The following is a 16,742-nucleotide window of genomic DNA, read 5'->3' as shown; positions in this document are numbered from 1 at the left end:
CACCATGTTTCTGTTATCCCTAGAATAGCTGGTTTCACTTCCTGCACCAGTAGCTCTAGTTCCTCCATTTTGTTACCTAGGCTCCTCGCATTGGTGTACAAACATCTTAATTTTTGCTGTTTGGCCTCGCTCACATTCTGTACCCTACTAGGCATGGTCATTCTACAGCCAGTATAACCTATTAGACTGGTATCTACACTGCCCTTCCTCCTACCCACGGCTGCATCCTTTCTTACTTCGTTTTCTTTCCTCTCAATGCTAAAATTCGGCATGGAGATTACCTGGACATCTCCCAACCATCTCCCCCAAATTCCTAGTTTAATCAGTTGTGCCAGCCTCCATCCTAGAAGTCTATTTCCTTCCCTACTCAGATGAAGTCCATCCCGAGAGAACTGTCCTCTATCCATGAATGCCTCCCAGTGGTCATACATCCCAAAGCCCTCCTTATAGCACCACTGCCTAAGCCATCTGTTGATCGTCATAATCTTGTCACACCTTTGTTGCCCTTCTCTAGGAACAGGCAGAACCCCACTAAAGATCACCTGAGTCTCGATTTCCTTAAGCATCTTCCCCAGCCTAGCATAGTCTCCCTTAATACTTTCCAGCGAGAATCTAGCCGTATCATTTGTTCCCACATGAAGGATAATTAGGGGATTCTTTCCTGCTCCCTTTAGAATCCTTTTCAACCTCAGGTCTACATCCCATATCTTAGCACCTGGAAGACAGCACACCCTCCTATTCTCTGGATCAGCTCTGGTTACAGGCCTATCTATTCTTCTCAGTAAAGAGTCCCCAATCACATAGACCTGCCTTTTCCTAGTGATGGTGCTATTCTCCAGTCTATCCCCTGTTCCCTCTGGCTGCAAGTTCTTTCCATTCCTATTCTCCCTTGTACGGCTCTTCAACCCATCCTGTATCCTCCTGGGGCTCATATTTGGTGTAGTCTCCATTGACTCTTCCCCTTTTCCTATAGGATTAGCCGCTCTTCTCTTCTTCCTTGCCCTTCCACCTTTAGTGACTACCTGCTGAGCCCCTTCTTCATTTTCCAACTCTGCAAACCTATTCTTGAGCTCTATTTCTCCTTCACTAGCCCGTCTTTTCCTCTGCCTGGTTCTTTTAGTCACATGCTTCCACTGACCACTTTCTTTACCCAGTCTCCCCTCAGAATTCCCTAGCCCTGATTCCACCTGCAAGTCTGAGCTTTTCCCTTCAGATACCTCATGTCTTTGCTCCATAATCTGCTCAAAGCCCTTCCTAAACTCTGCCAGACTTTCCACCTGCATCTCCAAACCTCGGATCTTTTCCTCCATCAGCTCTATCAGACGGCATTTCATACAGACAAAACTCTTACCAGGCGCCCCCTCCAGGATCATGTTCATACCGCAGCTTCCACATCCAGTCATCCTCATTGTGTCTTCAGCTACATGGGTCACTCCCACTGCTGCCTCTGTGTCTGTCATCGCCTTCCCCCCTAAATCCTGTTAATCTGGGAAACACAAACCACACCCAAAACACCACCCCCCACAGCAAAAACAAACAAACAAAAAAAGAAAACCACCAAACAAGCACCATATCACAAACTCCCCTTCAGAACGCCCACTCCAACTCCCCTGTTTACAGCTCTGTGTCGCTGCAGCTGTCTGTGCTTGGAGGGAGGAGCACAAGTTGCAGGAGAAAAGACTTTGGAGGAGGCACCAGGAGGGGAGATTTGTGTTACAGGTTGTATTAAGTTCTGTTGGCTGTCAGGGCTAAGCTGATGTTCAGTTTTACTTTTGTTTTCTAACGTGTCAGGGGCCCGCTAGAGCTCTGGAGTGGGCTCATTTTCTTATTGTAGAGATCTAAATGTTAGTTACAAGTACTGATTAGTGACAAATTTATCAGTCACCGTTTATATTAAGGTTCAGTTTTCAAAGGGTTAATACATGATTAATTGATGGTATAAGCATAAGTAGTATGTGTCAGACGAAGGGGTTATAAATCATCCTTAGAAGCTACCTATTGACCCGCTGGATTCAATAACAATTTGTAACAATTGACAAACCATTTAATAAAACCTCAGTTAACCATATATTAACACTTTATGACTTATTTATACATAGAACCTTAATATAAAGTGTGACCAGTACATCACTGATGTAAGTCCATTGAAGCTATCACGTAGGGCATCATGATGACTGGTCAATGGACTGTATATCAGCAATAACCTGGGGCTAGTTATTATGCACTTAGGCATACCATTGTGTGAGAGGAGAAATATGACAATTAAATAAAATGGGGCACAAAAGCAATTCAGGGCAGCACATTTGTTGCCTAATTGTAATAATCTGCTTGCTTCCTTCCTGGCTCTGTCTCCAGATTTCCCTTTCAAATTCACATTATTGTCAGTGGAACAAAGATACATGTTGTGGCCAAAGTGGGGGGGTGGGGTGGTCTCTCACTTTTTAAAGGGCACAGGTTTACTCCAGCAGATGTGTACAAATTAACAAGTCAAAAACTGATGCCCTGACAGCCAAATGTTTTCATCATGCTTCATCGCTGACAGCCATCATTGCCCAAAAGTGAGACATAAATACGCGTACAATAGCTGCATGCCTTATATGTTGCTACAATCATATTGCTTCACTGTTACATATGTTACACCGGTCATTATGAGTGTATAATGGCATGTCATTATGAGTGTATAATGAGTGTATAATGGCATTTTTGTAGGTGCATTTACAAACACCGTTGAAAATTTGTCCCTAAAGCTATGTATTTTGCTTGGACACCCTCATCTTAGCTCATACTGTCTATCGTTGACAAAATGATGAATTGCTCCTTAAGATAGCCAAAGATCACATAGCAAGATGGCAATTAGATATGAGAATGATGGGTGTCTCAGAAATATCCAAGATAAAAGAAGTAATATGGAAAGAAATCATGCATACAGGGAATTCATGGGAGGCCAGTGAATCAGCATCTTAGGGGCCCACTTGCCCTTTGACTTAAAGTGCATAACACTTCTCCAGTCCTAAATTCAGTCATAAATGCAAAACCGGAACATTACAAAATTCAAACTGCCCCTGTGAAGTAAGATTAAATGAATTCAGAATTCAAGAGGGCCATTTGACCTTCTGTAGATCTATGGTGTGGGCCGCTAAGATGGGCAATTGCTTGAATCTCATTTGCAGCACCACAGTTAAATACAGTCTATTCGCTAGGTGAGACTTAATGAAGAGAAATAATCACATCCGAAGCCCCTGTTTGAGAGCAGAAGGATATGGTGCACTACCCTGCAAGCATATTACCTCATTAGGGAATGTAATGAGGCGGGACAAAGTATATTATAATAAATGAACTTTTTGATAAGTATAATTCTGGTTTATGAGAGGAAGGATGGTCTGGTAGCTGGGGCACTGATCGAAGACATGGCAGACCTTGGGTCCAAGTCCTTGCTCTGCCATGGATGTCCTGTGTGATCTTGGGCAAGTCACTTAGCTTCTCCATACCTCAATTCCCCATCTGTAAAATAAGCCTAGGCTTGAGATGGCTGGCCATCTAGGGTACCAAAGCCAAGAAACTGACAGAAGTCAGCCCTACTTAACCTTGGCATTGGAAACAGGAGAGGAGGAGGATATTTCTGCTTCATAGTGACTACTTTCTATTCCCTTTGTCGTACGTATTACTTGTCTGAATATTAACACCGAAGAGCCTGGTTACGACAGTCCACTGTCCTGCAAAAATGCTTGCATTTTTCCTTGAATCTTATGACTGGCTGTACATGAAATTCAGACAGGCAAAAATCTACACACACAAGGCTAGGCATATGTAATAAAATGGGACAGTGATGTGGTTAATGTTACAGAATTGACTGCCAAAATAACAGCTGGATAACAGCTAGACTTCAAACAAATCCCTAAGTAATAAAAAAGAAGCACTCAGGAGTATGCAAATTGGCTGATTGTTGCAGTTGTTAGTTTTGTTTAAGGTGCATATCTCCATGAAACTGATCAAGGAGTGAAGAAAAATATTCCAGTGTAATTTCATTGATTGGAATGGACAGTATAGTACTAGGGTTCATAGAGGTCATTATTACACATCTGGAAACTCAAGCTGTAGCAACATGAGGGTTACACACACATTGGTTGTTTCATATGTTTGCAAGGGAACTAGTTTTTGTACCAGTAGAGGTTGAGCCTTCCCACTGTGCCGGGATAATATTGTCATTGTTGTCGCTTTCCTGAGCCCTCACAAGTGCATTATTTTATGGCATAGCACTCAAGATGGTTTATTCAAAGCACGTTTTGTTTTCCAGCCAGGGAGCTTTGATGCAGCCCTCACATGAGGCAAAACTTGATAATGCAGCTGCCAGCTCAGTACTTCCTTTCCGTGGGGTACAAACCAAGTCATGTGACTACGATAAAATTATCACATTACTTCACTTGAAGGCTGTAAACTTTACTGGAGTGATGGTAAAGGAGGCTAACAGTCACAGAAGGCACTAAAAATGCTACAACCAGTTCATTTAAAACAAATCCATGTAAAGTAATAACCAAATGTTCTTAATTTACCTATTCCCTGGCTGAACCACTACGCTGTATTTTAGGAATGCTTTTGCCTTCCTCTTAAAAAGGGCTAAACTAAAAGTCAGGACAATGGCGGGCCCTAAACAGCTGTGTGCATTGTAGGGGCAAACGTAACGCGTATTCATTGTATGTCCTCTGCACCTGAGCCGCAGAATACGTCTCTGCTACAGCTGCCCCTCTATGGCCTGATCCAAAGCCCATGGAGAAGCTCCATTAGCTCCAGCTGCAGCTCAAGTGATGTCCTGGTGATGGACAAAGTAATCATAGAATCACAGGACTGGAAGGGACCTCGAGAGGTCATCTAGTCCAGTCCCCTGGAGCTCATGCCAGGACTAGTATTATCTAGACCATCCCTGACAGGTGTTTGTCTAACCTGCTCTTAAAAATTTCTGATGATGGAGATTCCACAACCTCCCTAGGCCATTTCTTCCAGTGCTGAACCATCCTGACAGTTAGAAAGTTTTTCCTAATGTCCAGTCTAAGCCTCCCTTGCTGCAATTTAAGCCCATGGCTTCTTCTGCTATCCTCAGAGATTAAGAAGAACAATTCTTCTCCTCCTCCTTGCAACAACCTTTTATGTACTTGAAAACTGTTATCATGTCCCCCCTGTAGTCTTCTCTTTTCCAGACTAAACAAATCCATTTTTTCAGTCTTCCCTTAATGGTCATGTTTTCTAGCCCTTTAATCATTTTTGTTGCTCTTCTCTGGACTTTCTCCAATTTGTCCACATCTTTCCTGAAATGTGGCACCCAGAACTGGACACAATACTCCAGCTGAGGCCATATCAGCACAGAGTAGAGCGGAAGAATTACTTCTCGTGTCTTGCTTACAACACTCCTGCTAATACATCCTAGAATGATGTTCGCTTTTTTTGCAACAGTGTTACACTGTTGACTCATATTTAACTTGTGGTCCACTATGACCCCCAGATCCCAGTGGTTGTTCCCAACTACATAAAATAGGTGTGGGGATCCAGGTGTGAGCATGCATGATTCCTGCAGCTGCATTGCAGGGACAGGTTGGTCAAGTGACTGCATGTAGGGGAGTGAGGCAAGGTGGGGAAAATTTAGCTCCATAGTAAAGTCAAATTTCTAAGACACTGAGTGGAATTGTGACCTTTCCTTACAGTTCATTGCTAGTCTGTTTCGTGGGACTTGATTTGAAACTTCTCTCACATGCTCAGAAGGCACCTCAGAAGGAGTCCAGGAGAGCTGGCTGTATTTCAAGGAATCCCTGTTGAGGTTACAGGGACAAACCATCCCGATGAGTCGAAAGAATAGTAAATATGGCAGGCGACCAGCTTGGCTTAATGGTGAAATCTTAGCGGATCTTAAACATAAAAAAGAAGCTTACAAGAAGTGGAAGGTTGGACATATGACCAGGGAAGAGTATAAAAATATTGCTCGGGCATGTAGGAATGTTATCAGGAGGGCCAAATCGCACCTGGAGCTGCAGCTAGCCAGAGATGTCAAGAGTAACAAGAAGGGTTTCTTCAGGTATGTTGGCAACAAGAAGAAAGCCAAGGAATGTGTGGGCCCCTTACTGAATGAGGGAGGCAAACTAGTGACAGAGGATGTGGAAAAAGCTAATGTACTCAATGCTTTTTTTGCCTCTGTTTTCACTAACAAGGTCAGCTCCCAGACTGCTACGCTGGGCATCACAAAATGGGGAAGAGATGGACAGCCCTCTGTGGAGATAGAGGTGGTTAGGGACTATTTAGAAAAGCTGGACGTGCACAAGTCCATGGGGCCGGACGAGTTGCATCCGAGAGTGCTGAAGGAACTGGCGGCTGTGATTGCAGAGCCATTGGCCATTATCTTTGAAAACTCGTGGCGAACCGGGGAAGTCCCGGATGACTGGAAAAAGGCTAATGTAGTGTCAATCTTTAAAAAAGGGAAGAAGGAGGATCCTGGGAACTACAGGCCAGTCAGCCTCACTTCAGTCCCTGGAAAAATCATGGAGCAGGTCCTCAAAGAATCAATCCTGAAGCACTTGCATGAGAGGAAAGTGATCAGGAACAGCCAGCATGGATTCACCAAGGGAAGGTCATGCCTGACTAATCTAATCGCCTTCTATGATGAGATTACTGGTTCTGTGGATGAAGGGAAAGCAGTGGATGTATTGTTTCTTGACTTTAGCAAAGCTTTTGACACGGTCTCCCACAGTATTCTTGTCAGCAAGTTAAGGAAGTATGGGCTGGATGAATGCACTACAAGGTGGGTAGAAAGCTGGCTAGATTGTCGGGCTCAACGGGTAGTGATCAATGGCTCCATGTCTAGTTGGCAGCCGGTATCAAGTGGAGTGCCCCAAGGGTCGGTCCTGGGGCCGGTTTTGTTCAATATCTTCATAAATGATCTGGAGGATGGTGTGGATTGCACTCTCAGCAAATTTGCGGATGATACTAAACTGGGAGGAGTGGTAGATACGCTGGAGGGGAGGGATAGGATACAGAAGGACCTAGACAAATTGGAGGATTGGGCCAAAAGAAATCTGATGAGGTTCAATAAGGATAAGTGCAGGGTCCTGCACTTAGGACGGAAGAACCCAATGCACAGCTACAGACTAGGGACCGAATGGCTAGGCAGCAGTTCTGCGGAAAAGGACCTAGGGGTGACAGTGGACGAGAAGCTGGATATGAGTCAGCAGTGTGCCCTTGTTGCCAAGAAGGCCAATGGCATTTTGGGATGTATAAGTAGGGGCATAGCGAGCAGATCGAGGGACGTGATCGTTCCCCTCTATTCGACATTGGTGAGGCCTCATCTGGAGTACTGGGTCCAGTTTTGGGCCCCACACTTCAAGAAGGATGTGGATAAATTAGAGAGAGTCCAGCGAAGGGCAACAAAAATGATTAGGGGTCTGGAACACATGAGTTATGAGGAGAGGCTGAGGGAGCTGGGATTGTTTAGCCTGCAGAAGAGAAGAATGAGGGGGGATTTGATAGCTGCTTTCAACTACCTGAAACGGGGTTCCAAAGAGGATGGCTCTAGACTGTTCTCAATGGTATCAGATGACAGAACGAGGAGTAATGGTCTCAAGCTGCAGTGGGGGAGGTTTAGATTGGATATTAGGAAAAACTTTTTCACTAAGAGGGTGGTGAGACACTGGAATGCGTTACCTAGGGAGGTGGTAGAATCTCCTTCCTTAGAGGTTTTTAAGGTCAGGCTTGACAAAGCCCTGGCTGGGATGATTTAACTGGGAATTGGTCCTGCTTCGAGCAGGGGGTTGGACTAGATGACCTTCTGGGGTCCCTTCCAACCCTTATATTCTATGATTCTATGATTCACCTGGGTGCTATTAAAGAAACCATTCAGAGGCTACAGTTGCAGCTTCTGCTCCAATAGCCCCAGGCCTCAGCCATGATTTGAACGTTAAAGCCTACCATCACTGAAGGCTTGGACTTGCTCCATGTGGATTGATACTGTACCTCAAGCACCAAGAAAAAAAATTGACAGGATCAACAAGCGATCAGACAGTACAGAGGTCAGAGGACTCATGGGACATCAGCTTCAGGGCAGGGGAGGTAAACTAATTGTTTCAAAAGGTGTGAAGATACTAAATGCTCCTCAGTGAGTGCAAGAACCATTTCGAAGGAGGCCCAGAGTCTCCAAATTCAGAGAACGGCCACAGGTCTGTGGCCCAGGGGTGGGCTAGGCTGGGGCATTGAGCATGGTGGACCAGATGATTAGAGCAGATCCAGAGCATATAAAACTAGTGATTTGCAAATGTATCTGCAAATACAGTCAGGAGAGCTATATCCTGAACTGAGGAGGTCCCAGAGGAGAATAGCTCTCGAGTTTCCCCCCTGCACTCGCTGGAGAGCCTGGGTTAGCAATTGCTGTGCAATGCCCTTGTCCGTGGAAAGTCCTGCAGGCCTTCTGGACTGCTGGGGAAGAGAGAGAGCACTCAACCTGAACCTGCTCATCCAAAGCCCCAGGCTCACGCTGAAGAGAGTGGGTATACACCACCAAGGCCCTATCGTGGGCAGCACATCCTGGGCTTCCATGTTGCCATAGCAAGAGACATGTTGTTGGTCCACCATAACTAATGTGGAATGAACTTCCACCGAAACTAAGGAGCACCACAGACCTGCTCACCTTCTGCTCTAAGGGCAAGATGCACCTCTTCAACCTGCCTTCTCCACCCATCGCTCATAGCTCTCTGGGTATTTACAAAAAAAGCTCCTACCAAAACAAAATGCTCCTCTGCACACACAGTTCTCCCCCAAGGGAGAGGATGAGCGGGAGCGACACACACGGGACAGATGTTAGTCACGTCGCTTCATGCATGACTGGAAAATGCTAGCTCCTGTGGTGATGAGGTGGGGAGAAGAATCTACGTGGAATAGATCCAAGCCAAAAATCCCAGGTCTAGATAGCCCCAAACTTTGGGAGCGTTCGGGTCATCATCATCATAAAACCTAGCTCTTATAGAGCTCTAGGGCTCTAAACTTTGTGTGCAAAATGTGTGTGATGGTCTTCGGTAAAATTTAAGCTTGCATTTTATTCGTGGTAGAAAGAACTCCCATGGATTACAGTGGGCTTTGGCTCAGGCCCTGTAAGTCTCACTAGACAGTGTGCCTAATGTGCAATGCTACTTTTTTCAATGCAAAGACTCTTGCTTTTGCTAAGTAGCATGGGAGTTTTGACGTGTTTGCTGCTATGCACTGGAGCCTGGATAGTTTACACCTAACTTAACCAAGTTCAAGCCCATTCGTCCAAACTTGACTGGTCAGGATACTCATGCGCTGTGCCTTCTGGCCGCACGAACATCTCATGAAATTGGAACATCAGAATAGGAAGTTGTTTTTCCTAGTTTATTAAAGATGAAATTCCTCAAAGACGTGATTCTGTACCTGTACTTGAAGTTGCAGTGAGAAGTGGAGCTGTTCACACTGAGTGGCTGTGCTTTGGCGTATTAACGAGAGGGGTTTTTGTTCATTTTGGAATTTGCTTTTTCACTAAAAATATCTGTTGCATTAATGCAGAGCAGTAAGTTGTCAGAAATCAAGTTAGCATGGTCCAGTAGACTCCAGCCAACAGAAAGTTAGTTGATATGTTCTCAAATATTGCAAGAGGATTTTGAGAGAACAAGATTTTTGGGTTAAATTTTCCACATGTAGAGAGCCAGGAAATAGGACTCCAGGTGTAAACAGCAAGTGTGATCTTCAACTAGAACTCTACCCATTGAAGTTAATGGCCCCAGTCCTACATTTGGCAATATTGCCAACCCTGGCGCGTTTATCATGAATCTTGTGATGTTCGGAGCTTTTCTTAAAGCCCCATATCTTAGAGTCATGAGATTATGAGTGAAACTGAGCTTTCATTTGAAAAAAAAAAAAAAAAAAGGCCAGTTTCAGGTCTTTGTTGTTCAGGAGGAAAACTTAAAAATGTGAGCCCCTTCCCCCCCAAGGCTCAAATAGCAGAAGAAAACTAAAAAGACCCAGCGTTTATTATTTTTTTAAATCTCATTATTTTTAAACTAATCTCATGATTTTGGGGGCCTGACACAATTTTCTTTTAACACTGGGGTTTGCAGTGCTGTTCATCTACTACAACATGACCATGGGTTTTATACAAAGCGTGGGTCACAATAATGAATGCTTCCCAAACACACTATAAGCAACAAACTGATTTCAGTCTGTTCTATATGAATGCTATGTGACGGACAGCTAGCCAGTATACCCGTTTTTCTTTCGATACGCACTACAATAGCAGGCCGTGCATGGTTTTCTTTAAAGCCTTGGTATGTTTTAAACAGCCAACCTATTCAAAAGTGATTAATGATTTTGCGACTCCTTAAAGTGATTTGGTTTTTCAGCTAGCTTCAGGCACCTTTAAGGTGGCTCCAGCGGTGTGCCCCAGAACCCACCAGTGCCTTTGGAAAATCTTGTAACTGTAGCTCTAGTAAACTGTAGCTTTAACCCACATTAATATTTGTCTCACTCTCCAAATGAAAAATCCTTTAAAAGTCAAACACAGCTAATTCCTTTAAAATATCAATCTATAATTTAAAATGTCATTGTTTGACTGTAATAACAGTCATAAAAATCAAAGATGACTGTTATTTGGAAGCAATTTGGCTACCGATTGATTTTTTTTTTTTAACCAATGTACCAAATGCCTTGCAGTAACACTCAAAAAGCTATATTACTTTTATGAACACAGTGTGGAATTGTGATTACTATTTGGCGTTATTTATATTAGAAAGGAATTCAATCCAAAGATTACTGAGAACAAGCACCCATAAAAAGGAAGTGTTTTCATAAGCTAATCGTGGCCATATAAGCACTGCATGACTAGAATTGCGGAAAATGCACTGCTAACAATGATATGCTCTTGATATCTGGAAATCACAATGGTCCTTATTCTGGACTCACTTGCACCTGTATTTTGGGGGGGGGGGGGCAAAAATCCATTACTTTCAATAGAATTACTTTTGATTTGCACCTGTGTAAATGAGTTCCGAATCAGGCCCCAATATGTCACAGGTTTTAAAAAAAACCAAACCAAACCAAACGCATTTTAAATGATTCAGAACCATCTAGTTCTGCATGTTGCTAACCTTCATAAATGCATGGCGTATGTACCAAGAAGCTATCACAGGCTCTGCATTAGAAGGCATTGGCGTACCCCTGAGGTGTGCTGTGACAGATGCCTTTACTAACCTATGAAGTGTACCAACAGCTTCCTAGTGAACACTTCTGAAGAGGCTCAGTGATCAAATCTTTCAACCCCCACCAAATTATGAATGGCTTCATCTCTTTCTATTTCACAAGGCCCTCCTCCCATCCCCCTGCACGTCACAAACTAGGAATTGGTCCCATCACTTCTGCTCATGGCCTGGGCCCAACCATAACCCCAGCCCACTAAATGGCCCATCCCTAATCAAGACCTGGGCTCATAAACAGTCCCTGAATCTAATTTAGGCCCTAGGCCAAGACCTGTTCACAACTCTAAGTATGTGTAGGGCCCATGAGCTATCCCTAACCCCAGCCCTGGCCTATTAATCCTAACCCTATCCCAGGGCTAACAGCTGGCCATAATCCGAACTGAAGACTGCTCAATGTCAGTGAACTGAGAAGATTTGGAGCAGCGTTCTGGGGCTTGAACTAAGGTTTGCATTGGGATGGGCTTGGTGGCCCAGGTTAGATCAGTTCTTACAGCTGAGAGTGCAAGACAGCTGTGGGTAGTTTATCAACTCAGAATAAGGGGAGGATTGAGAGTGGAGCCCTCTTGTGAGTCTGAGCTAGGGTTAGGTTTCAGACTAGTATGGAAGCCTGGATTGTGTTAAGGGTTCAGTGTTTCGTATTTAAGCTCAGGTGTGATTAGGGTTCCACCTGGCCAGTATTTGACCAGCCTGGCTGGATTTTTTATGGATGTGCCAGTTGCCAAAAAACTAATTTAATCTGCCATGTTTTTTTTTTAATGTAGGTCTAAAGAGTTGCATTATTTCACAATACAATGGGCTAGCTAATGTTAAACATTTCTGTGTCTAGCTGACAATGCTGCAGTGGTCCCAGGGCTGCAGTTTAAGCAAGAAGATGATAGCAAATGTATCTGTATGTGTTAGCTCTCTCCAGTCTATAAGTGGCTGTTGAAATGGGCGGGCGGGGTGGGGAGGATGTGGTTTGTGATGTTGTCTTATGGTTAAGGCAGGCTTGCTTTGTGGCAATGGGGATGCTTGGTTTTTTTGTGTTTCCAAGGTGGTAACCTTAGGTGTGATGATGTGACCTAAAGGTAGCATTTGAGGCAACATCAATGCCCTAAATTAAAGTTATGAGTGGGACAGATTCAGCAATGCAGGCTAAAGTTATGATGAGATGATGTCAGGAGCACGGTGGGGCAAGGCTAGGGTTGGGCTTGTGGCTGGTTTGTAGGCCTGAGCTAAGACTGGGGAAGTGTGCACTGGTGCAGGCATTTGATGTGGGAGGACTCCACAGTCTTGGCTGTGGTTAGGGTTGAGGCAATCGTGGTGGCCCTGCTTAGCGTTAAGATTGTGCGTGGTTTGTGAGGCCAGGTTAGGTTTAGGGCTGAGGCCTGATCAGTGGGTACAGAGAGAAGTTATGGGGGGGGGCAGTTCTGGGCCACTGCTAGCGTTAGGGTTGAGTTACTTCCTGCTCCCAGGTTAAGGCTCAGGTAAGGTTCTGAAGCCTCATTAGGCGTGAGACTATGCAAGGGCCTGGGCTAGGCTTAAAGCTGGGGCCTGCTTGAAGCTTTGTGCTGTGGTATAGTTGGGGCCAGATCGTACCTTACCGCTCAGATAAAACTTGCTGCCAGGCTGTTGGCCTTGGCTAGGATTGGGGCAGATTGGATTACAACTGGGGCCAGTTCTTGGGCACAGGGTGAGGTTTAAGGCCAGTTAGTATGAGCTAGCGTTAGGCTTGGAGCCAGTGAGTTGGGACCAGGCTAGGATTAGGGTTGGAACCAGTTTGATGGCTCAATGGTTGCCACCTCTAAGATGCAAAAAAACCTGGCCGCTGGCCACCCCTCCCAGCAAAAACCAGCCACTGTCTCCTTCCCTTACCACCAACCAAAAGGGTCTTAATGCTGACAATAGCTAATTATTACTAAAATGTTTTAGAAAACATATACACAATATGTGTATTTTTATGTTATTTTCTCCTTTTTCTTACATTATTTTAACACAGAGCTGCAGTCTGGACTACAAGGGTGTGAACTGCAGAGCGCTCTACCCTGTCTCATGTGAAAACTCCCCTGGCAAATTTATTCTTGTAACTGGCAAGGCACTACACAAAATCCAGTAAACAACAAACAGGTTGTAACCGTAAGTGGTGTAGTTCTTAGTTCTGGTTGAGGGAAGACTTTGGACCAGGAGTAGGGATAACATTATATCTGGAGTCAGTTAGTGGTCCACAGTGTAGGTTTAGGGTTAGGTTTCAGATCAATTCATAAGTGGTTTCTAGATTTAGAGTTGGGCAATTTTGGGATCCCAGATGAGGGCTAGAATTGGGGCCACTTTGTTGGCTCTTACTAAGCTCCAGTTGGGGGCCAGATCAATGTTGGTTCGTGCTAGTGTTGGGGCTGGTCAGTGGGCTTGGGCTATTGTTAATGGCCCTCAGCTTTGCAAATGTAAAATTACAGCATTTCCGACAGCAGAAGTCCCCTGACTCACCAGTAGTTAATCTCCAAAAAATCTTCTATAGTAGCTTGCCTGTCCTGAGAGGTCTTTCATCCAGTTACCAACTGCCGCCAACTGATCAGAGATGACAAGATCACAGCTTAAGGAGGTATGGCTGCAGGACATACACGGACACAGCACATAGCTTATGTTCTAGATCAGTGGTTCCCAAACTGGGGTTCGCAAAATGTTACAGGGGGTTCTCGGGAAAAAATTCTCTAATGGTGGACAGAGCTGTCCCTAGGAACCCCAGGCAGCATGGAGCCCATGGACTTCCAAGAGCTAAGCAGATCAAAGCAAGCATATCTATCACACTGAGGAGATTTAAACTTCAAGACTCCTTATAAGAAATGGAAAGGGAGGTGGATATTTTTTGCTGTTTTTAAATTAAATAGGCAGCTAGTCTTGTTTTTAAAATTATTATGAAGAACAAGTTTAAGCTTTGTTGTAACGTGCGTCGTTTGCCTGGACTGCTCAAGACCTGAACGCTTGTGTAGGAGGAACGATTTGAGTTGGCTTCTTAAATCCCTTCCTGCTGTTTCACATCTGATACTCCTTGATAAAACATCGGAGCCTTGTCTTATAACAGGCTTATTCCAAGTGAAACATGCTACGAAAGTGAGATCTTGGAAGAGTGTTGCCGTTTTCATAACGTAATAAAAATACTTGTAAGGATAAATAATAAATAGTGTGTAATAAGCATGTTATAAAAACAAATTTTATATTTCCAAGGTCACTGCTTTTATAATTTATACTCAGGTAAAGGAGAAAATCCCTGGAAATATTCATTTTTAGGAGGGGGTTCATGAGACTTAACATTTCAGTGAAAGTTTGTTAAAGTTTGGGAACCACTGTTCTAGGTGATTCCTCCTTGTATTACCAAGTGTCTGATAGCCCCATTTTTTTTGCGAGACTAACAGAGTTGTCACTTTGGATGGGCTATTACCAGCAGGAGAGTGAGTTTGTGTGTGGAGGAGCGGAGGGTGAGAAAACCTGGATTTGTGCTGGAAATGGCCCAACTTGATGATCACTTTAGATAAGCTAATACCAGCAGGACAGTGGGGTGGGAGGAGGTATTGTTTCATGATCTCTGTGTGTATATAATGTCCGCTGCAGTTTCCACGGTATGCATCCGATGAAGTGAGCTGTAGCTCACGAAAGCTCATGCTCAAATAAATTGGTTAGTCTCTAAGGTGCCACAAGTACTCCTTTTCTTTTTGCGAATACAGACTAACACGGCTGTTACTCTGAAACCAGAACTAGCCATTGCCAATCAAGGAAATAAGCATGCCAACCTACTCTGAACTTTGCTTTTAGTTGAGGAAGTCATACCTTTAATGAATGATTTTAGCATTTGGGACAAGATCCTCTCGCCCTTACTCACGAGTAGTGCCTGACTGACCAAGTAGCCCCACTGAAGACAATGGGAGTACTCATGGAGCAAGGTATTACTCCGTGTGATCACATTTAATTGTGAGCTAAGAAATGACACTGTCGTATTTCCAGATTTTGCTCAGCTAGCTTCCTCTGCATATTTAGCAGCACTGGAATAGAATTACATAGGTGAATTTATATCCTTGAGAATATATTTGTATGTTTTAATAAAAATTTGAAACTTTAATGTGAGACCTCAGTTCCCTTCATATTTTAGGGTTCCAAGATTCTTGATTGGGTGTTTTAAAATGAGTCCACTGCCTTTTCGGTACCACCTTGTACAAATGTCAAATCATTAAATTTGGAAAACATGAATGTTTAACTTTTGATGTAGATGCAGGCTGGAACTAAACAAACATACAAATCAGGCCTTTGAAGACTTCACCCACTCCCCTTTTTGTTAACAGAAGCACAGCTGTGAAGTTGCACAGTGGATTTGATTTTTTTATAAAAAGGCAACTAAATAGAATGCAGATTAACGTTTCATTACAAAAGAATTTATTGTGGTTATTTACACCTGTTCCTTTGTAAGTGTATAAATGTAAACATTTATTATTGATGTGTTTATCATTTATTTTATAATTCATCCCCAGTTCAGAGTAATACTGTCATTTTAGCATACAAGTAGTGAGAAAATTAAATTATATTCACAGAATATACATTCACGTGCAGTTAATGTTCGCCAGCTTTAAGCCAGTGGTATAGACACTGTCCCGTTGGCTCTGCTTCTGCTCCTTGTATGCACACTGGAGTCTGTGATATCTTCTGCGTGGTCTTCACTTTTCTTTTCCTTTAAGCTGTTGATGAATCGCAGGGTGATTTCATCCCATTCTTCGGGCAGCAGCATTAGCAAAAATCCAGTGCAGATGATGATTGTGGCACCCAACCTTACTACACTGAAGATCACCTCGTGTTTTAGGAGATCCACAGCTACAATGGGGGAAAAGACAGTGAAATCAAATACTGTCATTCTGCTTGGTATGGCTTTGTCAAAACAAGTCTTGTATGTTTCCTATAACTTTAACAGTGAGTTTTATTGGAAAGCCTCACTTTTCCTCCATACCTTCTGTTTTAATAGTAATGTGTACTGTAAGTCATTCAATATTAAGGCTAGATTGTAAAATTCACACAAGCCTTGAGTAAAAGTCAGAGAGTTACAGTCTGGTCCTTGGTTACTTTCTCCATGCAGCAAGGAGGAAGTAATCTTTGCTAGTCCTATACCTGGCACAGATTACTTCTCCATCTGCACTGGCGCAGCTATGCTGGCCAGCATGCTGGGAGGTGAAGTCAAAGCTCCACCCACTCTCCACCCCTGCCCTGTCCCAGACCACGGCAACAGATAGCCCACCCAGGTGCACAACCAAGCCCGTAGGTTATTATGGGAGTTACATGGACAGTCACTCCTCACTTAACATCGTCCCGGTTAACGTCGTTTCGTTGCTGATCAATTAGAGAACATGCTCGTTTAAAGTTGCACAATGCTCCCTTATAACGTTGTTTGGCAGCCGCCTGCTTTGTCCAGTGCTTGCAGAAGGAGCAGCCTGTTGGAGCTAGCTGGTGGGCTTGGAACCAAGGTGAGCCGGCGGCCCCCGTATCAGCTCCCCG

At 43.9% G+C, this 16,742-nt stretch overlaps 1 protein-coding gene across 5 annotated transcripts in view; it reads right to left on the bottom strand.

Moving 5' to 3' along the window:
• Nucleotides 1–15,612: 15,612 nt before the first annotated feature.
• The window catches only part of SLC35F4 (solute carrier family 35 member F4), a 184,768-nt gene continuing 183,638 nt past the window's right edge, over nt 15,613–16,742 (bottom strand). For all 5 annotated transcript variants that reach the window (XM_048855213.2, XM_048855215.2, XM_048855214.2 and 2 more), the window contains one exon: nt 15,613–16,067. In XM_048855213.2, the coding sequence (XP_048711170.1) occupies nt 15,826–16,067 (242 nt within the window). In that variant the 3' untranslated portion in view covers nt 15,613–15,825. The remainder of the gene's footprint in view (nt 16,068–16,742) is intronic.

This window comes from Caretta caretta, chromosome 6 (genome assembly GCF_965140235.1).
Source record: "Caretta caretta isolate rCarCar2 chromosome 6, rCarCar1.hap1, whole genome shotgun sequence".
Classification (NCBI taxonomy): domain Eukaryota; kingdom Metazoa; phylum Chordata; order Testudines; family Cheloniidae; genus Caretta; species Caretta caretta.
Note: the sequence above shows the minus strand (reverse complement) of the source record. Positions and strands in the feature narration are given on the sequence as shown.